At 53.6% G+C, this 21,806-nt stretch overlaps 9 protein-coding genes across 9 annotated transcripts; 5 read left to right on the forward strand and 4 right to left on the reverse strand.

Moving 5' to 3' along the window:
• Positions 1-382: 382 nt before the first annotated feature.
• Positions 383-1,438, forward strand: UMAG_03585 (uncharacterized protein; the record flags this gene model as incomplete). The annotated part of the gene is made up of 1 exon (XM_011391713.1): positions 383-1,438. One exon carries the CDS (start codon positions 383-385, stop codon positions 1,436-1,438), a length of 1,056 nt encoding a protein of 351 aa, XP_011390015.1.
• Positions 1,439-3,164: 1,726 nt separating this feature from the next.
• Positions 3,165-3,470, reverse strand: UMAG_03586 (uncharacterized protein; the record flags this gene model as incomplete). The annotated part of the gene is made up of 1 exon (XM_011391714.1): positions 3,165-3,470. One exon carries the CDS (start codon positions 3,468-3,470, stop codon positions 3,165-3,167), a length of 306 nt encoding a protein of 101 aa, XP_011390016.1.
• Positions 3,471-6,489: 3,019 nt separating this feature from the next.
• On the forward strand, positions 6,490-6,809 carry UMAG_12235 (uncharacterized protein; the record flags this gene model as incomplete). The annotated part of the gene is made up of 2 exons (XM_011391819.1): positions 6,490-6,501; positions 6,615-6,809. 2 exons carry the CDS (start codon positions 6,490-6,492, stop codon positions 6,807-6,809), a joined length of 207 nt encoding a protein of 68 aa, XP_011390121.1.
• Positions 6,810-7,557: 748 nt separating this feature from the next.
• On the forward strand, positions 7,558-9,708 carry UMAG_03588 (uncharacterized protein; the record flags this gene model as incomplete). The annotated part of the gene is made up of 1 exon (XM_011391715.1): positions 7,558-9,708. The coding sequence occupies one exon, from the start codon at positions 7,558-7,560 to the stop codon at positions 9,706-9,708; it is 2,151 nt and encodes a 716-aa protein (XP_011390017.1).
• Positions 9,709-10,935: 1,227 nt separating this feature from the next.
• UMAG_11959 (uncharacterized protein) lies at positions 10,936-11,520 on the reverse strand (the record flags this gene model as incomplete). The annotated part of the gene is made up of 2 exons (XM_011391811.1): positions 10,936-11,256; positions 11,368-11,520. The coding sequence occupies 2 exons, from the start codon at positions 11,518-11,520 to the stop codon at positions 10,936-10,938; spliced, it is 474 nt and encodes a 157-aa protein (XP_011390113.1).
• A 559-nt stretch (positions 11,521-12,079) lies between these two features.
• Positions 12,080-14,362, forward strand: UMAG_03590 (uncharacterized protein; the record flags this gene model as incomplete). The annotated part of the gene is made up of 1 exon (XM_011391716.1): positions 12,080-14,362. The coding sequence occupies one exon, from the start codon at positions 12,080-12,082 to the stop codon at positions 14,360-14,362; it is 2,283 nt and encodes a 760-aa protein (XP_011390018.1).
• A 173-nt stretch (positions 14,363-14,535) lies between these two features.
• UMAG_12236 (putative NADP(+)-dependent dehydrogenase) lies at positions 14,536-15,351 on the reverse strand (the record flags this gene model as incomplete). The annotated part of the gene is made up of 1 exon (XM_011391820.1): positions 14,536-15,351. One exon carries the CDS (start codon positions 15,349-15,351, stop codon positions 14,536-14,538), a length of 816 nt encoding a protein of 271 aa, XP_011390122.1.
• Positions 15,352-16,055: 704 nt separating this feature from the next.
• UMAG_11960 (uncharacterized protein) lies at positions 16,056-17,840 on the reverse strand (the record flags this gene model as incomplete). Its single annotated transcript, XM_011391812.1, has 2 exons — positions 16,056-17,401; positions 17,480-17,840. 2 exons carry the CDS (start codon positions 17,838-17,840, stop codon positions 16,056-16,058), a joined length of 1,707 nt encoding a protein of 568 aa, XP_011390114.1.
• Positions 17,841-19,872: 2,032 nt separating this feature from the next.
• UMAG_03593 (putative sterol delta 5,6-desaturase) lies at positions 19,873-21,057 on the forward strand (the record flags this gene model as incomplete). The annotated part of the gene is made up of 1 exon (XM_011391717.1): positions 19,873-21,057. The coding sequence occupies one exon, from the start codon at positions 19,873-19,875 to the stop codon at positions 21,055-21,057; it is 1,185 nt and encodes a 394-aa protein (XP_011390019.1).
• Positions 21,058-21,806: the final 749 nt, after the last annotated feature.

The following is a 21,806-nucleotide window of genomic DNA, read 5'->3' on the forward strand; positions in this document are numbered from 1 at the left end:
CTTGCGTGGAGTCCTTCCTTGCTGCTTGTTCTGCTTGCTAACAGGGGCACAAACGTGCTCAACTTCCTTCGCTCTGCGTCTGCATCGGTCCGCTATTTCACAATGCGTAATCAAGCTTACCCGACGTTTCCGTCCTCGCTGACGACTCTTGGCCATAGACCTACCCGTCTCAGGCGTGTTTCTCGAGCTTCACTGTGCTTGGAAAGAGAAGTCTCTGCTTGGCGTACCTGAACGGATACACATATTTTAAGGTCGTGCTGAGGAGGGCTGATCATGTTTCCCCTCCATTGCGATCTTGATTCAGTGGCCTCCTTGGTGTCATTTGTTTCGTACACAGCGACAAGAGGCTTTCGACACGCCTTGCTGAGAGCATAGATTCACAATGCGCGTTACCTTTACCGCCACAGCGTTGACGCTGCTCGCGACGGCGGCACTCTCGGCAGCAAGCCCTTTGAAAGAGCGTCAATCATTCGTACCATCAGAATTCGACACATGGGTATGGAGAGACGTGAGCGCCAATGTGTGCGCCGATGGAAGCTCGACTGGCGCGGCCTACAACGCGCGTGCCGATTACAACGCCAAGGATCTCCTCATCTGGTTCGATTCAGGAGGAGCCTGCTGGGACGCCTACACCTGCTTCTACAACCCGACCGCCTACAATCTTAATGGGTATACCAACTACACTTTCCAGACCTACGCAAGGCCAGGTCTCGAATCACAGTTCCTCGTGACATCTCGTGATCCTGCCAGGAACAATCCCTGGGCTAACGCTCACATGATCTTCGTTCCTTATTGCACTGGTGACGTCCATGGAGGCAACAACGTCGTGACGTATGGCGGCGCACCTGCTCCGATCCATCACAAAGGCTACGACAATTTCCAGAACATCCTTGAGCTCGCCTCCAGCATGGTGCCTTGGATCGAGAACGTTTACGTGGCCGGAAGCAGCGCTGGCTGCTACGGTGCTGTGCTCAACTACGTAGCTGCGAAAAGTGCTTGGCCTGATGCGAAAGTGCACCTGATCGCTGACTCGTGCGAAGCGACTCCGGGTTTCCTCAACAGCAAGCCAAGCTGGAACCTGGTTCAGCCCTCAGGGAGCTCCTGTCCGAACTGTGCATCAGGCGAGTTCAACTCGATCCTTCCCGCCCTGTCTGAGGCGAACCCCGGCAGCAGATTCGGCTCGATTTCGTATTCCGTAGACGACTATCTCCCTTACTTCCTCTCCACGACCATGCAGAGCTTCGCCACCTTGATCAAGCAGTATTTCGCCAACATCACCGCTACCGCCACCAACATGGCCAAGACTTTCACCGTGGCCGGCCAAGCTCATGGCGTCTTGATTCATACCCGTCCTGGATCCGCAACGGACGCTGAGCTCGCAAGCTGGCTCGCCACCTTGAAAGACCTTGGATCCACTTTCCAGTCACAGTCGGTATGAGGCCAGCAAGACGTGTTCTTACCGCATCGTAAACATAGGCTTCAAAAATGCAATGCAGGTACCTAGATTGCCGATGTTAACTTTCCTCCTCGGAGATGTGTGCGATTCCGGAAATTGAGTAGCAGTTGCGAGACTACCCAACACAGAGATAGTCTGTTCCACATCAAAGATGTCGGATGACTGAGTGTTATGCTCTTATAGATTGATGCACAGCTGGTCGTGTTCACGATTGCCGAGACAGAGACCGATGCGAGTTCTAAAAAGGTGTTAGAGTGTTATAAATGTCGACAGCTAAGCACGATTAGTCACGCGAGTCTTGACGTGCTAATCACAACTTGCGAATTGGCCCATCACAGAAATAATTTGCGAGATCCGCATTTCAAGTCGGCCAATTCATAACGTTAATTGTACAGTTATAAATCTTGATTGTACATGCTCTAGGGTCGTTTTCATGCAGCGTGCTCCCTTCAACCTCGGCTCTATCGAAACAATAGATTCACGTTTTGGCTGGCACAGCACTCTATGACTCACATTCGTGTATTGCAGGTAAATTACTGCAACTTATCTTTTGAGAGTTGGCATTTGGCATCTCGCCACCAGACAACTTCGGTCTTGCTTCGGCCTATTGCAACAGCCGAGAGTGGATGTTGTCGTTTTCACATACGACGCTCCACGTTTGATGATTCGTTCTCGGACCAGATCCTTCGTCGGTCTGCGACTTCGGTTCAGCTACGCGCAAGATTTGAGATGGGAGCCGCAGTCTCAATCTCGCTTGTTCTTGGCCGGATCGCAAAAAGGAAGAGATAAAAAAGAGAGAGAGGGTCGGAACCGTCATGACTGCGCGCGTGCCATGTATAATATTTAAAGTGGGTTGCGGAGCTGCACTGAGATTGAAATTGAGGCTATCGGGGCGCGAAAAAGGGGTATATGTTGAAAAGGGCGGGGGAGAAGTGGAACAAGATGGCAAAATTTCAGGAACACAACAACGAAACGACTTGGTGTCTTGTAAGCATTCCAGGTTGTTGTCGATAGAGTCAGAGATCGAGTTGAGTACCAACAAGGCCGTAATGAGCCAGGCCGAGGATGTCGTCCAGAGTAGGATCTGGTGTGGTGAACGGTGAATTTTCGAATTTTGGTGGACAAGCGCGCATTCACGATTCACGATTTACGATTCACGATTCACGATTTTGTTCGCAGTGGCGCTTAAGGCCTTGCCCGCAGCGACATTCACACTTGACAGGTCTCACTACTGCATCGAGACGCCCATGACCCGAAAATTGCAACGGGAAAGCCGCAGGAGAAGTGTCTCGGCGTTCGCGGCTTTGGACGCATGTGCTTAAGCAAGATGTGGGCTTCTTAGTCTGACTAGTTGGCATCTCGCTATCTACCCATCGGATTACGGAGCAATTATCGCGCTGGATGCCTAGATGCAGGACTCCGAAACGGCGTTTGCACAAGCGCTAACAAGCTAACGATGTATTGGCGGACTTTTGGGGGCTTTGGGCGTATCTTTTGTCGAGCTGCAAGAAGCGCGACTGCGAAGACCGACTGCTCGATGCTTGTTGTCAACGCAAGCTCTCGACGTTACATAGCAGGACCATGTTTCCAAGTGCCGAATGCACTATGAGTATCGTTCAAGCCGGGCTATACAAGCCTAGACCGTCAGCTTCGGCAATGTGATTGCTTGTTTACAGTGTTAAACGAATCACCTCGAACGGTTGTCGTGTTAAGAAAGAACCGAGGTCCGGGTTCTCGACCTCTTCGGCTCTAGCGAAGGACCCACGGCAGAATTAGGCTGATTCGTAGAAGCACGGGCTTCGTTTGTGTTCCACCAAGTCGACAGAGCATTCCGTGATACATGATAGCCGGAGATATCTACGTTGCTACAGAAGTGACATATGCGCTGCTCATCGAATTCATGCTCGACACCGCCTTGGCCGTTAATCAAATCCGCCGGCGTCGTCATCGAAACTTGGACTGAATTCATTTCAAGCGCCATCGCCAATGCCACGAGAACCTTGAGCCTCGCCATTGTTGCGATTGTGTACGGACTTTCTTGATACAATCCTCGCAAGAAGATGCATGTCGTGTAGCCTGAAACATGCGATCGTATGTCAGCCTACGCAACGAGTGGCACGGAAGCCGAGTCCGCACAGGCTAAGCTGCTCCTGATTATATCATGCTTAAGCGAATGGCGCTAGCATCGCGCGTAGCACAATCCAACCCTAGCCTAGAATTGCGCGGAGGGGGAAATCAAAACTCGAGACTCACGACTAGATCAACTTGCAGGTCGGGCTGATCAGGTAACAAGACCCTGCTATGTCCCAACCGAGCCGCACTAGCACGCATTTCGCTCTGATCAGGCTCTTTACGGCGAGTCGTATCGCGTTGGCTCTCTTTTGGCAACAGTGTCGTCAAAAGACAGAGCCGAGCGAACGGCGATGTTACGCTCTAACCCAGCTGATCTCGCATGTGGAGATCGAGCTCCCATGCATCAAGCTGAGATCTCCAGCATGGCAACCGGAGCCGACTCTCAAGCAGATTTGTTGACAAGGAACAGGATCGCTCTGTCGTCTGAAACGTCTGTTCCATACGGAGGCTGAGGACAGATGCCAAGGTAGCAAGCGCTTCAGCTGATGTGCAAAGGCATCCTCGGGATTGCGCGGCAGTATACTCACAACTAGAGCCTGACTGTGTTGTTCGCGCAACGCGAAGCCAAGCAAAAGATTACAGTTGTGAGGGAAGAAATTTTACGAAGAGAATTCTTGCACTCGAACTCACGACTCCTGAACCGACGAGCAACTGCAAAGGCAGCAGACGTGAGAGGATAGGAGCCAACCGTTCCTGTGGTCCAAGCCTTTGCTAACTTATTCAGACGCCTCTGCACCGGCTCTGCAATCCTGCTTCACCAGATGCACAGCCGTCTGCAGCCAACCGGAGCATGAGGTTTTTGGGGAACAAGAATTAGGGCGGAGGGGACAGTGACAATTATGAATGCATGTCCGAGACTACATGCCTGCAAATGTCTCACATTGCCGTCTAGCGCAGAGCCAAGAGCATAGCCAGCTGGGCGACCAGCAGTCGACCCAAGCCGTACGACACGCTCACCGTCAGTTGGGCAGATTTCTGTGATTGGGTCGCGACGCGCAAGCCACAAACGCCAATGCTAATTCGAGCTGCGGAGACGTCTCATACAGTACGTGCGAGGCTTTTGATGATTCGTGAGTCGATCGAGTCGGCCTCTCTCTTCTGAGGGTTGATGAAGGGGTTTTCAGCCTGACTCGTAACTACAGCTGGTGGCTCCCACTCGATTACGTACATTTAGGTTTGATTCAGTGATCCACCAAGCATCTTACTGCAAAGAGGAGGCAGAAGGCTCTGAGGGGAAACGGAACAAGGTCTCATCTAAGACCGAAGCAGCAACGAAACGGAGAACCATGCGAGATTTGCTTTGTGGTAGCCACGCCTCGAGATGTAGCCTACGAAGGCTGCCATAGCTGCGGTGGTTTCCCCCTTGCTGCTTGCTGTCGACGTGTCTCGGCTGGAAGTTCGGGGTTTTTTTGGCCCTTACTGTACAGTACATTTCTGCTTGGTCTGTCCGAGGAGCACATTTTATGAGCCCCCATTTAGCCGCCCAACGCACCTAGCCGCCGTCGAATTTCATGTCGAATCAAATGCTAGCAAGAAATATGGTACACGATCCAGTCAGGCTCGAATTTCGTTGGTTCGCCTAGGCTAGCCTCGCCTCGCCTCGCCTCGCCTCCAACTCGAATTCGAGTGTCACCTGCCCCACGATTCGCACCCACACGATCGCTGCTCGACCATCTTTTCGTCTTGCGGCTTGGCGCGAACCCTGACTACTTGGGTGCTTTCGATCTTTGGCTTATCCACCAGAGCTTTGGCCAGATGCACTGAGTGCCCCCCAAGCTAGCACGGAATCTTGAAAATGATCGCCCTAAGGTAATGTTGATACGGTGCCACAACTGCCGTTGATCGTTCGCTACAGGTTGATTACCGTAGTTGTGACAGCCCAATGCGGTCAGACAAGATTGGACATACAGTATCGAGGATTTAATGGACGAAAATTGGCCATATTCTGGAAGCAATCAAGAAATGCACTGCAATCTGGTGCCTGAGTAACAGTGCAGTCATTTCTGCCGAATCATCATTTCTTTGTCTACAGTTTTTCTTTTCAAAAACGAAGACGAAAGCAGCGCGCCCATCTGAATTTCGATTCTGGTCAGCGAACGAGTTCTTTCAGTTATGGGTACTGCATCAGTATGTCTGCTTATGACAATCCCGAAACTAGGCTCGTTTCCGCATTTTGATGGATTTTCGGTGGTTCGCTGTTTGCGTGAGTCTGAAAAATTCTCTAAATTTGTGACCCCGATGCAGATCTCTGTTTTATTAATATTCACGATTATATTCTGCTCTTCTGCCCCGACCGGCGCATCAGGCCCAGCCTCACAACTCACGACTCGCTCGACACAGCCAAAGAAAAAGTATAGTATTCACGATTTGGCAGGTGTGGCTCAAATCACGTATCGGCTGCAGCGTGAACTGATTGCCTACTCATTTTGGTCAAGAATGCATTCACAATTGCAATTGTTGACCGACCGTTTCCGGCTGGATTCGCTAGCCTTTTCATCTTATTTACTACTTATTCATTCAAATTCTTGGGCATTGGCGATCGGCTGAGCAGTGACCGTGTCATGTGTTTGACAGAATTTACGCTGCCCTGTACTGTGGCTGTACTGTGCTGTGCTGTACTACTATACAGACGGTAAAGTGACGGAAGCGTCAGGCCGTTATTCTTTATCCGACCTTACCTCGTCTGCTCGATTGCGCTTGAACGAGAGGAGTTAGTAGAATGCGAATCTGCGTAGCATTACCGTCGCAGCTGCTCTGCTACAATTCACTGTAGCGATCCTTTGTCATGCTTCAGCTGTCGTGTCTCACTTGTGCACTTCATTGGCTTCCATGCCGAAGCTCTGGCATGTCTTGCTGCTTGTACGCCCCTTCCTCTTCACGGACTGTTCTTGCCTCTAGTGATGGGCAACAAGGTAGCTTCTGCAGTAGCTCCTGATCCTGCTGCTTGTACTCTCCTACAGGGTGGAGGCTTTCACTATCCGCTACTCTTGCTGCGTGCTTGTCCGCTTTCTTGACTCGTCGTCAGCATCCCAGCTTCCTTCCATGTCCGGATGTGGCTGCCATTTGGCTCACCGACTGCCACGCTTGCTGCATTCTCCTCATCAACGACGACGCCGCCGCCGCCGCCATTACCGTCTTCGTCGCCCCTCCTGTTGCTGCTGCTGCAGATGCTTGGGGTGTGGATGAGCTTGCCTTGCCCCCATCCTCATCGTCGTCCTGATCCGGCTGAATCTGCTCCTTTCCGTCATTGTTGATCTTCCGCCCTTCCATTCCTCTTTATTGGCCTCCTCCTTCCTTGGAAGATGCCTCGACCCTATTAATCATCCTTCCCAATCCGTCGATTCATTACACGTGTTTTGCGCAGCTTCGTCTCTGCTCGGGCGTAAGTTACCTCTTCCGGGCTTGTTCTGATCCACCTCTTAAACGCCCAGTTGATACAGGCAAAATGCCTATTCCCGAGCGTTGGTAGCCCCCAAGTTTCAGCTTGTGCAGCGATACAAGAAACAGGCATGCTGACACAGATGTCTTCCTCCGCTTCTCCTTCCTATTGTCTTTCATCCTTCTTGCGCTTGTTCCACCCGAACCTGTCAACATTGCCCACCTCTGATTCTGTCTCTGACTTCAAGACAAAAGGATACTTCTGACTCACCTTAGCTTTGCGTCTCACGGTGTCTTATCTAGCACTGTCTCTCCTGCGGTCTCGGTTTCCCTCTTCCCCCATCCCTTGACTCACCTTGCTTATCCTTCATTGTTTGCTTCGCTACCACTACCTTCATACTTGTCTCAGCTTGATTTTCTCGCTTTCTCACTCAACGCTCTCTTCGCCATCGACTCGCGAGCCTCAGCAGCTCTTCTACTAGTCCTGCCTCGAGCACAGACCAGTGCACCAGAAAGGCTACACTCACATCTCACTCAGCAGCCTCAGTCTTTCTCATAGAAGACTTCTGTGCCACCCAACATATACGACCATGTCTGGAGCCGCTTCCACCAATCCCGCCCTCAGCTTTGGACCTGCTGGTCCCTCCAACTACCAATCACCTGACCCTTCCTCGAGCTCGGCCAGCTACACCACTGTTGGTGGCTTCCCTGCTAGCTTTGGACGAATCAAGCAGGAAACTTCAGCGTACACCTACGACGAACAAGCGCCTCGATCACAGCAGCACGGCAATTACACACATCACGACCTCAGTGGTGCCGGCACTCTGGCCCAGACACAGGCCCTTGGTGGCTTCAATCCTACCACCTCGCAGCACTATGCCGGGCAGGGCCACTTGTCTGGACACACACGACACCAGTCGCTCAACTCGGGTGTAAGCCAGTTGGCCCTCGGTGGCGCCAGCGGTGCCTACTCGTTTGGCGACGTCAACGCCAACCAGTACAACAACTACAACTTGGTCCCGGCTCAGAGATCACCTTCTGGGCGATCGTCAGCCCTTGCCTCCGAGACTTCCCCAACTCGAAGCCGCTTTCCCTCGACTGGCTACAACGACCCTCGCACTTCTGTCAACCGTCCTCCAGCACGTCCCGTCGGATTGGGCTTCTCCTTGACTTCGGCAACGAGCAGCGACGAGTCAAGCAACAAGCTCGAAAGCGATTCGCCAAGGTCGCTCAAGCGCTCCGCCGACCCTATGGAAGAACTTCGCAATTCTTCCGAGCACTCGCAACTGCGTCGCCCTGCATCTTTTCCCGTGCTTGGCTCCGGAGTCACAAACGTATATGGGCGCCCGATGGGTCAAGATGCACGAAGCGCTCAGAGTGTTGGCCGTCGCACCGGTCGAGGCGGCATGGGCATTCCTGGCCAACTCACTCCTGGACGATCAAATGTTGTGCTTCCCGGGCTTGGCGCTGGCTTCTATGATACTGCTGAAAGTCGTCGCGAGTCGTTTGGATCCAACAATACTCTGCAGTCGCCCCTCGCTGGTCATCAAGGCTCGGCTTCTTCGGATGAGCTTGGCTTGGGCGGCAGTGGCATTCCGCAGCTCATGCGCGCTACGCAGATTCCGGGCTCGATCACGCCAACACCTATCATGACACCACATGATCCCGTCTATAGCCCACCTGGTGGCAGCGGTGGAGGTGCTCCGCGCGCCAAACTCGAGCTGCACGGCAATCTGGGCGAGATGGCGGTAGGCTGGTCGCATGACGAGTGGCGTAGCGGACGCCGACTGGTACAATTCTGGAGGCGCCAGGAAGGCACGACGATCCACGCCACCTTCCGACCCATCTTACCATCGCAGTACGTGCCGAACAGCATTGTCATCTCGTGCATCTTTCGCGAAGACAAGAACGAGTGCTTTGTCACCTCGGTCGACACAATCTACCTGCTTGAAGCATTGGTTGCGAGTCGCTTCACTGTCGAGGAGAAGAACCGGATTCGACGAAATCTCGAGGGTTTCCGACCCATCACGGTCAGCAAAAACAAGCGCGAGTGCGAACGCTTCTTTAAGCTGATCATGAGCTTCCCCAACCCAAAGCCGCGCAACATCGAAAAGGACGTAAAGGTGTTCCCGTGGAAGGTGCTTGCCTCGGCGTTGTGCAAGATCATTGGCAAGTACAGCGCGTCATACGACGGTGCGCCGCCTGTGCTGGCTGAGCTTGGGCCTGACACGCAGTTCGGAGGTGCCATAGCTGCTAGTTCGTTGCCTTCGGTCGACCTGTCGGGCGGTCACTATCGTGATGCCAGCTACCCGGCTGCTTCTCCTGCGATCAGAGATACGCGATTGGCGGATTCATCGTTCGACTATGATCGCTCGGGCGGCGCCACGGGTATGTATGGCGTGTCAAATGCCTATGGAGGCAATACGTGGAATGTGGGTAACCAAGGCATGGCTTTCAGTGCGCCGGGTGCTACGAGTAGCTACGCTGGAGCGACGAGCAACCTTGGCTTTGCGGCTGGAGGAGGCTCGCATAGTCAAACGCACAGCGCCAGCAGCTACGACGGCTTTGGTGCCTCGGGCGGAGGAAGCCTGGCTGCCGGATCGGGCAGTGTCAATCTGTATGATGGGCAGCAATCGGACGGCTACGGCGCAGCTACTGCCCCTCCGCACAGCCAAAGTCAGTGCACTACTAGTACGCTGGCTGCTGCGGCCGGGGATTACTATTCGTCGGAGCGCCGATGATCTTTCTTCCTAGGATTTGGTTTATCTTCTCTTGTAGCTTTGTATTACTTTCACCCCGGTCTTACTGCTCTGTCTCGTGTAATCGTGTCCAGCCTTTAATTCATAGATGCATTACTAGACATTGAGATGGGATGGGGTAGCTGGCTGGGTCTCGTATGAGGGTTGTGCTCAGCTGGATGTGATGCTACAGGGAAAATTGACCTCGCTTCGCCACACTATGCTTCGGCTCGCTTCTGGTGATAGCAGCGAGAGAAATGCGGGGGTGACGGTGAACGTGAATGGAACGCGCATAAATTCAGACAGTTTGGACTTTGTTCTACTCATGACTGACTCACGGAATGCTTGTGCCTCGGTGAAGCGTGATTTGTGGACGGATGGGATGGTTGTAGAACGCCAATCATATTGCGGGGGAAAGCTAAGTAGCTGACGCAGGGCGATGAGAGTACGACATGCGAAAGACAGATAGAGCGTTTGCGGGGTCATAAGGTATGGCGGGTATGCAGATGAGCCGAGCCAATCCAACGGTCCGGAAGCTGTCTAGCGCGCGTTCGCATAGACTACGGTCTCCGACTTAGTTACACGCTGTCACACGCTGCAGCGTGGACGCGGAGCGAACGAGATGATGCACAGCGCGATGCGCACCTGGCGACGGTGCGAGCAATCCAATGGTGATCGAACCGAGAGCTTGTAGCTGCATAGCGCAGGTGCAAACCTAGCGTACGGCGGTGCACACATGTGCTCGAACATGCCAGAGTCTCGAACATTGGAGCGCTGCGCATTGCGTAGAAATACGGCGTGGAATACGAGTGCGTCCGATCCTGGCCTCGCTGTAGTCAGAGGTTGACCTGCTATGTGCAGTGTCCAGGCTGATGCTCTGCCTCGAAGCGTCTCTCGAGAGCTGATGAGCGGTGACCATCGGTCGAGCCCGAGCCCGAACTCAAGCTCGGCCGTCGGTGCAAAGCACAGTCGCATCCGTTGCACCTCCGAACCGTGCACGATGCGCTGGCTTGCCAAGTTGAAAATTAATGCTCTACTCTGGTGGTCGAGGCTAGTAGCAAGAAAAGTCCATGCTCACAGCCGTGGTTCGTTGCTGGTTATGGATGCAGCACTGTGCGCCAGACGGTACGAGCGCCCGGATCGATGCTGCTCCCGAGGTTGGCACTGCCACGATGCGCGCACCCATGATGTAGGATGAAACGGTTTGAAACCCGCTTCTCTGACCGCCTCTCAGCAGTACTCTGGCTGGCGCATCACCACGGTATCGTCGCCTTGGCCTGATTCGGAGGGCGTAGCACTACCATTGTAAAAGTAGCCCCCTCCCGCCGCTGCATCTGCATTGTAGGCCATGATATCCATGCTGTACGCATCTGCGCCCGCAGCAGCCATCGCTTCGGCCTCGGCCATCTCTGCCTGTTCCTGAACAGTCGCCCATACGGAGGCCTTGTAGAGTGTCAGCACAAGACCCATCTTACGTTCGAGCACGCGCAGTTGGGTGAGCAGGCTTGCATGCGCCGAAGAGGATGAAAGGAGCGTGGAGAGTGCGGCGACCTATTGCAGACAGCAAAGGGCGAAAGATGAGATGGCAAGAAAACAAAACGAGCGAGTCAGCGAAAGCCAACTATAATCGGTGCAAAAGGCAGGAGCCCAAAGGCAACTCACGCGTCGAATGGTATCGGCTAGACGAGCGTATTCTCCCAACAGCTCCTGCTCGTGTTCGGTGAGAGAGCGATGACCAGCATACGGGTTGATGTAAGGCTTGGACGCTGTAGGCAATGCAGCAACTTGGTCGAGCACCTCCTGGATCGTGGCCATTGTGTCAGCTTTGTCGGGTGCTGTAGTGTTAATGTATCGACGATGAGAACTGCGAGTTGCGTATGGTCAGTGTTGGTGGTATTGATGGTTGTGTCGATGGAGGTGACGAGTGCTCTGCACAGTACAAGTAGAAAAGCAAATCTACTGCTGAAACCAACACGTGAGATTGGGACAAGTAACAAAAACAACACTGAGCAAGTGCCTCAACCCCCCTTCCGCCTGGTCTGACGCGTCTGTTGTTGCAACCATACGCGCTTCGAGTATTCGTGGATCGTGATTACATAATATGAATGTTAAGATTGTTGTGACAGAAAGCGATAATTGTGTGTTATTCGTGATTCGTGATTATTCGTGATTCCATTTTGGCAGCCAGATGGGCCAAATTCACGAGTGGAGGGACAGGATCGTGTCGCAGCAGAGACGGTTCCCGTTCGACATGCCCGTGAACAGGCAACCAGCCAACCATCTCTACCTCATGCGTTCATCCAATACGAGTCTCGGTGGGGCTTTATGCGCAGCCCTAGTACACCGACCCTTGTCCACCGCGCCATGATCCATCATGGCGTCCGACGTCTTTTTCAATCGTGTTCCTTATACGCAGCGTCGCTTACCAACACATGAGCTGGTCACATCCGCATCCGGCTCGAACAGCGTCACTTCAGCCGCTCCTGGCGTCCACGTACAAAGAGGGTCAGTAGGAACAAGTCTTCTAGGAGGTGCCCTCACCTTTCCTCCGCTATACCTCGATCCTGTCGAACCGCACACTGTTCATGATCCTGCTTCCTCCAGCCAGCACGCATCCCAGCCGGCCCAACAAACCGGCAACTTTGTCCTCGGCTCGACGTTCTACCACCATCCGCAGCTCAACGCGCTCGTATCCAATCACCTCATCGATGCATCTGCCAACGCTCCGGACGGAGTATCCGGAACCGGCCACGCTTTTCTCAGCAGCATCTTTGCCAATCGACACGGCGGACCGCATGATGACGATTCCGACGCAGATGAGGTCGGCGGGACCAACGGTGCAGAGGCAGCTGTGGTTGTACCACGGCCCAAGATCACCTCTGAATTCGTTTCTCTAAACGAAGATCTGGTTCCGGCATCGTTGGATATGCACGGAGATATGCTGCCTGCCGATCAACATCCTTCCTATCCGTTCGGCAATCTTTTTGGCCCGCTAGGCGGAATGATTGCGGCGGACAGTGCCATTGTTGGCGGTACGCAGTCCGTCGGCGTTGCTACAAATCTCGGTGCTGGACTGGGAGACGCAGCCACGCTTGGTATGGACTTTGGTGGTGGATTGGATGGCTTCATCCACCTCGGTCAGAGCAGCCACGGCCGACGCAGCGCAGTGACCAATGGGTGGAACAGCTTCATCAACAAAGCTTCTCGCACCAAACTCGTTGGCTCGGCCTCAGCAAATGCGGAATGGAACGCCGACGCTCATCAATCTACGACAAGTGCAGCCAAGGACGATCCGAACCGAACGTCGCAGGTGGAAATCATCAGATCAGCGCGCAAACTCGATCTCTCGCCGAGCCTGCTTTTTCGCACCAGTACATCGACCGTTCTGGCTCCCCCGACGTGGCCGTTTCGTCGCTATGGGCCTGGAGGCACGTCGTACGCAGCGCTTTTGAGACCAAGTTCGAACATCTATGGCACCAGTCCTGCCAGTCAAGCCGTAGCAGCCACATTGGGTGGCTTACCGGCGTCGTCCAAGATCTTGAAAGAGGTCTGGTCTGATTTGGCACTGGAACAGCTTGTCCCTACCAAGATTGGCGAAACGTCTGCAACACGGCATCTCAACCGGGAAGAGGCGGAAGCGGACCAAGCTGAAGCAGCCGATGCTCGTTCTGGCGAGAAACGTGGCAAGAAACGCGCTAGAACCGATCCGGAGGCGGACGAGGTCTTTTCAAAACGCATTGCGCGCATCGAAGCGGACCCATTAGATCTCCTCGGTCCAATATCGCGCGAAATTCGTGGACAAGCTGCACGACCGTGGGGTACCGCCACTTTGCGCGGTACGCATCGTTCGCGGCGTCGTCGACCCTCGTACTCAGACGAGTCAGCCGATTCTTCGGCCGAAGCAGAGTACGATTCTGTCGAGACCGGCTTCGCCCAACGCGATCATGTTCGCTACTCGTTCGCGCTCCCACCAGCGCAATTCAGCTGGACCGAATCGACCGAACAAGAAGACCCGGACCACAACGAGCAAGTTTCGTCAACGGTGCATGTGGAACCAGACGGAATCGGTTGGTCGACCGCTAAGAGAATCTTTGTCAATGAAGAGAGGGACAGAGTGCTTCCAGAAGTGGCGTCGAGAGGGTCAGGATTGGACGAGTATCGTGTCAGAGGATGGAGAAGTAACCAGGGTGTACTGCCGAGACCGGGATGGACGTGGACCGATGGTCCAATGCACGAGGTCGAGCAAGCAGCGAACGTGAGCTTGGTCACTGAGATGTCGGCAAGTACGTCGCATCAGTCGAATTCAGCGTCGCGCGAGCATCAGACGCTTGACGATCAGCACTCCGTCAGTGCTTCCGAAGCGGGTGCGGAGCTCGATGAAGAGCGAATCTGGGAGGGACATGTGGAGGGCGAAGATGCAGAATTGCAGCGTGCGCTGTTGATGCACTATCAGCAGGAAATGGCGCATGCCGACGCTGAGGCAGAATGTGCGTCGCAGCAGACACCTGATGAAGATGCGCAGCAGGAAGAGCAGCAGGAAGATGTGGAAGGGGATTTCGAGAACGAGCAAGAGGCGCCGGTGGAACACGATGTGGATGTGCAGGACGAGCAAGACGAACTGGCCGACGAAGACGTAGAGTCTTTCGAGGAGGATTAGAGCATTGTTCAATGCACATATGCACCGTCCGTGTTCCTTTGGACAACGTATAACGTCGATCAGCTTCAGTCAGCGATATGAGATCAGACAGACGCACACTCGCTGCACACGGGAAAATGAGATTTGCATTCGAAATTTATATAGGGTGCAACGCAGGCTGAGTTGCTCGCTATCTATTTTCCTCCACGGTAAGCATGGTACGGACTGGCCTGGTTGACAGGGAAGACGAGCGTCTCGGCAATGTTGACATGCGGCGGCCTGTTGGCGGCCCAGACGATTTCTTCAGCGATGTCCTGTCCACTGAGCGGTTGCAGACCCTGGTACACCTTATCGGCGGCGTTCTTGTCGCCTCGGAATCTGGTCACGCTGAAGCTGGTCTCGACCATGCCTGGCTGAATCTCGGTGACTCGGATCGGCGTATCCACGAGCTCCTTCAACAGCGCCGAAGTGAAGGCATTTACCGCAAACTTGGTGGCGCAGTAGATGGAGCCTCCCGGGTAGCCTTCTCTACCGGCGATGCTGCCGAGATTGATGATATGGCCCGAGTTGCGTTTTTTGAATTCTCGCACAAAAATCTGTGTAAGGTGGATGAGACCTTTGACGTTGGTGTCGATCATGACGTCGATTTCGTCGGGCGAGATGTCGCCGACTTTGTCAGTGCCGAGGACGAGACCGGCATTATTGACCAGGATGTCAATGTCTTTGGCCCAGTCAGGGAGTGAGGAGAGCAGGCCGTCGAGCTGGCTGCGGTCGCGCATGTCGAGTGTGATGGCGACAAAGTTTCCGCCCGCGCCCGTCTGGCCTTGCTGATTGGCGAGCGAGCATTCGGTGGCGGCGACAGCGAGCTCTTCCGCTCGACGTGCGGTAAGAATCACATTGCACCCAGCGCGCGCGAACAGGATGGCGGTCTCCTTGCCAATCCCGCCTGAGGCACCCGTGACAAGCACCGTCTTGTTGTGCAAACGCTGCGTAGGAAACACGGTCGTCATGCTCGGAAAGATGCGATCAGGTCCAGACGATGACGAGGTAGAACTAGTTCTGACGATTGAGGACGAAGCAAGCGCTCGAGCACAACTGATGCGACTTGACAAAGGGATAGCAAGACGTCGTGCAGAGGCGCCGGCTTGGGGAACGATTCGAAATGCGTTTCGTGAGACGGCAATGAATGACATGCAAAGCAGTAGTGCGTATGAATCGTGAAATGGTTGGTGGTTGGAAACGAATTGCAAAGCCGAAGCACACCTTTTCACCCTCTCGATAAGCGTAATCACGACAAACACAGCCGTAAGCTGCCGCCGTCGACTCAAGATCAAGCGCGTATTGGTGGAGAATAATCATGAATCACGAATGCTGTGATATTCTTGATTCACGATCCACATTCACGATTTACGATCGCTGCGTTGATCTGTGCATCGAATTTGATTCGGCTCAGAGTATACCATCTTTGAAGCGGCTGAACCTACCGACTCAATCGTGAATATGATTTGTGCTCAGGTTGAAATTCGACTTTGCCCTTCGAAACCGCTTTTCTGACCAGATCGTGACCATGTAGCTCCCTTCTCTACCATAACAGTACCACAGATACGTGCAATCTACAGGAACACTCGTTCAGATTCAGGCCCGTATCCAGACTGCCGATGGCCTCAACCGTGATGAGAAAAGTGCCGAGCAAGACATACATTGTGTTGGCCTCTCATTGAGCAGGCGCCGTACGAAGCTCCTTGGCAGCTTGCGCCTCGAGACCGCTCAGCAAACCTTGCGCTTCCTGAGCGTCCTGGGCGTCCTCTACCACATCGCCGAGCTCTTCTACATCGGCCGCATTCTCGAGCCCCTCTTCGCCCTCGTCTTCGCCCACCTCGTCGATGACAAAGGCAGGACGTTCTTGTAGCAGCGCCTCCTGCGCAGCACGCAACGCCTCCGCTGCAGCTTTGGGTCCTGCTGTCGATAGATCGCTTCCTCTCAGACTGATACGCTTGTCCTCTTTGGACATTGTGCCAAAAGATGCCAGCTTTTCGGTGGTGCGACCTCGTTCCACTTGCAATTCTGAGGGTGATGATGTGTCGGCCAACGCAGCAGCGCCTCTGAGATCTTGTGTGGATGGGGTGCGCGCAGTCGCACGTAATGCGTTGAACAAGCGATTACCAAGCGTCGATTTTCTCTCCTCAGCCGCTCTGCGCCTCTCCTCGGCCTCCTTATCTCGCAACTCCTGTGTATCCATCCGGCCTCCATCTAATGTCGAATGACGTCCGAAAGAGGGCCTTGGCCCTGTAACTGTGTGCGTCTGTAACCTCTGACCGACCTGATCCGCCAGCTGATTCATCTTTGCTTTTCCCTCCTCGCCTAACAAGTTACCCAAGAATCCAACCACTTTTCCGCGCGCACCCGTAGTGACGTCGCGACTATATGTGGCTTCGCTTGTTGCCCAGCTGCTCTCCTTGCTTGCTCCGGGCACTGCCCTTGGTGCTCCGGGTAGACTGGGCGCGGTATGCCAAGCGTAAGCGCCGCCGCTCTGCGATCGCTCGACGGGATCGAGGTAAAAGGAATCGGTGAGGTCGGATTTGAAGAAAGATTCGAGCACCGGAGAAGAGAGGACAAGCATGCGAAAGGAGGGTAGTGATAAGAAGGGTACATGCTGACCGATGGTTTTGTCTTGTTGTGCGACTGGGCCGTCCGCGGTCCTGGAAGACGCCTTGGACGGCTCAGAAGCTGGGGTTGTATCCTCACCGTCTTCATTTTTGGATTGGGCGGACTGGCCGTCGCCTCCAGTTTCTGTTTGGGCCGTTAACTTGCCAGCACGGTCGACGGCGATTTCCCAGAGTGCGTCCGAAGCTCGATTGAGCTCGGCTTGCCACTCTTCGGTCTCTTGTGCACGCACCTCTTCGTGGGAAAGTTCGTTAGCGTCTTTGAGTGCCGCGACCTTGTCACCGAGCAGCGAAGCAATCTCATCGGCAACAGCAGCTCTTGAACGACCGGCAACGTAGGTGACGAAGCGCAGACCGGGGAACTTGGCCTCGTAGATGGCGTTGAGTCTGGCAAGTCCTGCATTTGTCAAAGCAATCGAAGAGGGTCAGACATGAGCCGTTGAGGGTATTGGTGGGATGGGCAAGGTGCACTTACTCTGGAGCGTAGCAGGATCCACTTGGCCACCCTTCATCTGTTCCTTGCGACTCTCCTCGCTGAGTTCCGAAGTAGGCGCGTTCAGAGGCGCGCCGATCCTTGGATGACCACCGATGAACTTGGCGCGACGATCCACCTCCCATCCGGGTTCATCCTCTACACAAAAGCGAGCGACATCAAGCAGGCCTTCGTACGATTCTGGGCGTGCGTCCTCAGGCAGATCGGCGATAGCAGCAGCGGATTGGGATGCGAGGTCAGGCAGAAGCTCCTTGGGACACTCAAGAAGTCGCAGAAGGATGGGCGAGAGTTGTTCGGGAGTTGCTGTCGGGATCTCACCCGGCGTGATGATAGATGCCGCCATGACTATCGCTTATCGGTCGCAGGATAGAGATGCGGCGAGGAGGTTGGATGTGGTGGGGGGAAACAATTTGCCAACAGCTGATGTGAACTTTTGTTCTCGGTGGTGTGTCTGGTCAAGCTTTGGCTGCGATGAAAGGTGGTCAGAGGCAGAGATAACGAGGATGATTGGTGAGATGGCTGCCAGTCGTGAGTGCTATTGTGCAAGCGTGTCAAAGTGTGCACAGACAGTCATCCAAAGCACGAAGTGGTCAAGTTCGGATTTGGCCGCGGACCCTAGACACGCGTTAGATTTTTAGGAATTTTCACGATTCACGATTCACGATTGACGATTTTGACGATTTTGACGATTCGTAATTCGTGATTGAAGGACACGGACCAAGGCACGAGGAAATTTTCATGGTTGTTAGATTGTGATTCTACAAGCTGTGTCATGGTCTGGTTTTGCAACAGGTCACGAGAGAGCGAGAGGTAGCGAAAGGGATGCGATCGAGGACAGCGAGGGGACGGGCTGAAAGAGTGGGACAGGGCTGACGTAGAGTGTCAATAGAAAAGCAGGGTTGGCTGTGTGGGGATGGAGATGAGGTCAAGGGTCAAAGTGAGGAGATCAACCACAAACGTTGGTGGTGGTGGAGCTTATCAGATGGCAAAGAGGTCAACACAGCTGGGGTGTGGGATTGAGCAGGATGACCGATCGGTGTCTCTCTCTCCCGATTTCGGCCCAAAAGTTGATATGCGTGTTGTGCCTGTTTTGTCTGCATTCCGCCTGCACGCACGACGGTTGAAGCTCAAGCGACAAAGTGGCACTCACGAATAATCACGATTTACGATTCACGATTGCGTAGAGGAGATTTCACTCAACTCAGACGAGTTGTGAGTGAGGTGAGTAGAGTGCAAATCAAGAAAAACTTTAAAAAAAAAACGACCAGAATCACCAGATTTTGGCTGCGACTTGAAGATCCTCTGCTTTTACGCCTGCTGGTGGGAGCGAGCAAGAAACACGAACAAGCACGGAAGAAGCAGCTTGCGTGTTTCATCCTTGGAAAGAAGCCTCGAAGATCCGTCGGCCGCTCGGATGCCTCGAAATTACACAGCAGCCCACCTTTGCATGTTCGGTTGCAGCACCGAAACGACAGGCGCACTAACTCAGTACCAGCTCGTCAAACTTGTTTCTTGTCTAGTCGCTTCGTACTCACGACTTTCACTCCGGCACACTCGTTCCGTGGCAATACAATCAAATTTCGAGTATCCACTCATTCGTGATTCGGCCCTGCTGACAGCCAGCAAAATCAAAAATCGTGAATCATGAATGGTGAATGGTGAATGGAAGATGGAATTGACCGAACCCGCAAAACTTGGGCCGCCAAGGCACGAGGTGCACTCGACGTGAGACACTGACCCTTTCGATGTGAAAATCAGGCCATATCCTCTCACCGACAAGACAAGCAGAGACGCAATCGTGAATGGTACACTCCTCGTACCGGAACATGCGGAAACGAGTCAACAAGCTTAGAAGAAGTATTATAAGAGAGCATGGGCCTGCACCGTGTCAACAAGCTCGTATTCGGCATTCGTGATTCGTGATTCGTGATTCACGATCAGTGCCATTCGAGAACTATTCGGCGCCGAGTCGTATCTCTTTGTTTCCTACCGTTCCTTCTTGCTTTCTTGCTTTCTTGCTTTCTGCTTCACGCTTTCGTCGCTCCTCTTTCCCCCGTTGACTTCACGCATCGCCTTTCACCACCCTTTTCTATATCTCGGTCTGGCTTGTCGTTCCCTAGACGCACATCATTCTTTCATCACACGACAGTGAGGCGGCAATCACATCTGGTGGCGTTCAATCGACAACTCGGTCCATCCATTCGATTCCTGTCGGTTTCTGTCGGTTCCGTTCGATTGGGTCCATCTCATTTGGCGTCCTCAATCCAATCTCGCACTCTGCCTTGATACCGCTACCGCCGCCTCCAAAAAAATCCATTCCAATAGAAGACCAACCGCCACACCCCACCGACGCCACATCTCATTTATTTTGCAAGATGGATCTCGTTCTCGAGATTGCAGACACGTACGCCCTCGACAAGGTGTGGGCTACGCTTTGGCCTGCCTTGCCACGCTCCGTTGCACACAACGCCTCTGCTTTGGCATCACTCGCGGACGCATCCGCCACCTCGAGCGCTAATCTCACCTCCCTGCTCGGACTCTCGACCGAGGCAGCAACGTGGGCTGCTTCTGCTAGCTCGTCGGCGCTATCGCCATCGCACTGGTTCGAAAATACGGTGCTCAAGCAGGCCGTCTCCTCTTCGTTAAGCGGCAACAAGGTCAACTGGTCGGCACTTGGCCACGTCTCGGCGCTACCGAGGGACAATCTCGTCCGTCAGACGATCTCGCTCCATGTGCTCACCTACCTCGGCATTCTTGTGCTCTACTTTACTTTTGCTGGTCTGTCGTACAAGTACATCTTCAACAAGGAGATGCAGAAGCATCCGCGTTACCTGAAAAATCAGGTGCGGCTCGAGATCGAATCTTCGATGCGCGCCTTCCTGCCGCTCGTTGTGATGACAGTGCCTTGGTTCGTGCTCGAAGTTCGTGGCCACAGCAAGCTCTACAACAACATTTCGGATCACGGCTGGGAATACGCCGTGTTGTCGGTGCCTCTGTTCCTGGTGTTTACCGATTTCCTTATCTACTGGGTGCACAGGATCGAGCACCATCCACGTCTGTACAAGCACATCCATAAGCCCCACCACAAGTGGATTGTCCCCACTCCTTTCGCCAGCCATGCGTTCCATCCTCTCGATGGCTATGTGCAGTCACTGCCCTACCACGTCTTCCCGTTTGTCTTTCCTCTGCATCGCGTCGTGTCCATTTGCCTATTCGTGTTTGTCAACCTCTGGTCGATTCTGATCCATGACTCAGACATGATCTGCGACTCGGTGCTGGAAAAGCTCATCAACGGGCCATCGCATCATACGCTGCATCACATGTTTTTCACATGCAACTACGGCCAGTACTTTACACTGTGCGATCGTGCAGGTGGCTCGTATCGTGCACCGAGGCGCGAGGACGATCCTTTGCTCGCCGTCAACGCAGCCGAGCTCAAGAAGGCTGCGAACAAAAAGGCCGCAGCCAAGGCGGCACACGTTGCATCCTCCGAATCTGACGCCTCCAGTAGCGGCGATGAAGGTGTCGTCATCAAGAAGCTGTCTAGGAAGAACAAGTAAACGCTTCCATCTTCCACTACACATCATATATACCTAAGCTGGACACTTTCTTTAGCTGCTTTCCGCCCCCTTTTTGTCATGTACTTTGGATGTCAATGCACCGCATTGCTATGTTCTCCGAGTGTGCGTGTAGATTGATGAACGGCTCAGGTACATTAACGGCTCAGGGACCTAGTTGAGCAGTGTTACGGGCACTGGCGCCGTAGCATGGCAAGGTGGCACGGGTGGGAGATGAACCACAGCGGTTTGCCACATGCAGGTCGTGGGTGCAGAGCATACACTTTATAAGATAGCACTATTACCCTTTTATCTTACTGTTTACTCGCCAACGCGAAACTAGTTACGTTACGTTTGTTCGACCAGTGCAGCAATCCAATATATTGCTGCCATACACGCTCGTGCCCTTAGGCCTGTGGATCAGCGTGTTCAAGATCCAAAACCTACACCGACACTGCAGCACCTACACTGCAGACGGACTTTCAACCGTTGTGGTGGAACCTCAACCATCACTAGATACCATATAAGTTAGCAGAATACCGAGGGTTCCTTTATCGCCATCCGGCGGTTCAATCCTGTTTCAGCCGGAGTATAGACCACGCAAGAGCAAAGGTTTCGAACAAGACCGTCATTGATGCTCATTATGACCTCCTGAAGAGAACGATCGAAGACAATGCTATTTCTCTCAACAATACCTACAACATGGACGAGACTGGCTTCGTTTTTGGCAAGGCACAAAGTCAAAAAAAGTC

This window comes from Mycosarcoma maydis, chromosome 9 (genome assembly GCF_000328475.2).
Source record: "Mycosarcoma maydis chromosome 9, whole genome shotgun sequence".
NCBI lineage: Eukaryota > Fungi > Basidiomycota > Ustilaginomycetes > Ustilaginales > Mycosarcoma > Mycosarcoma maydis.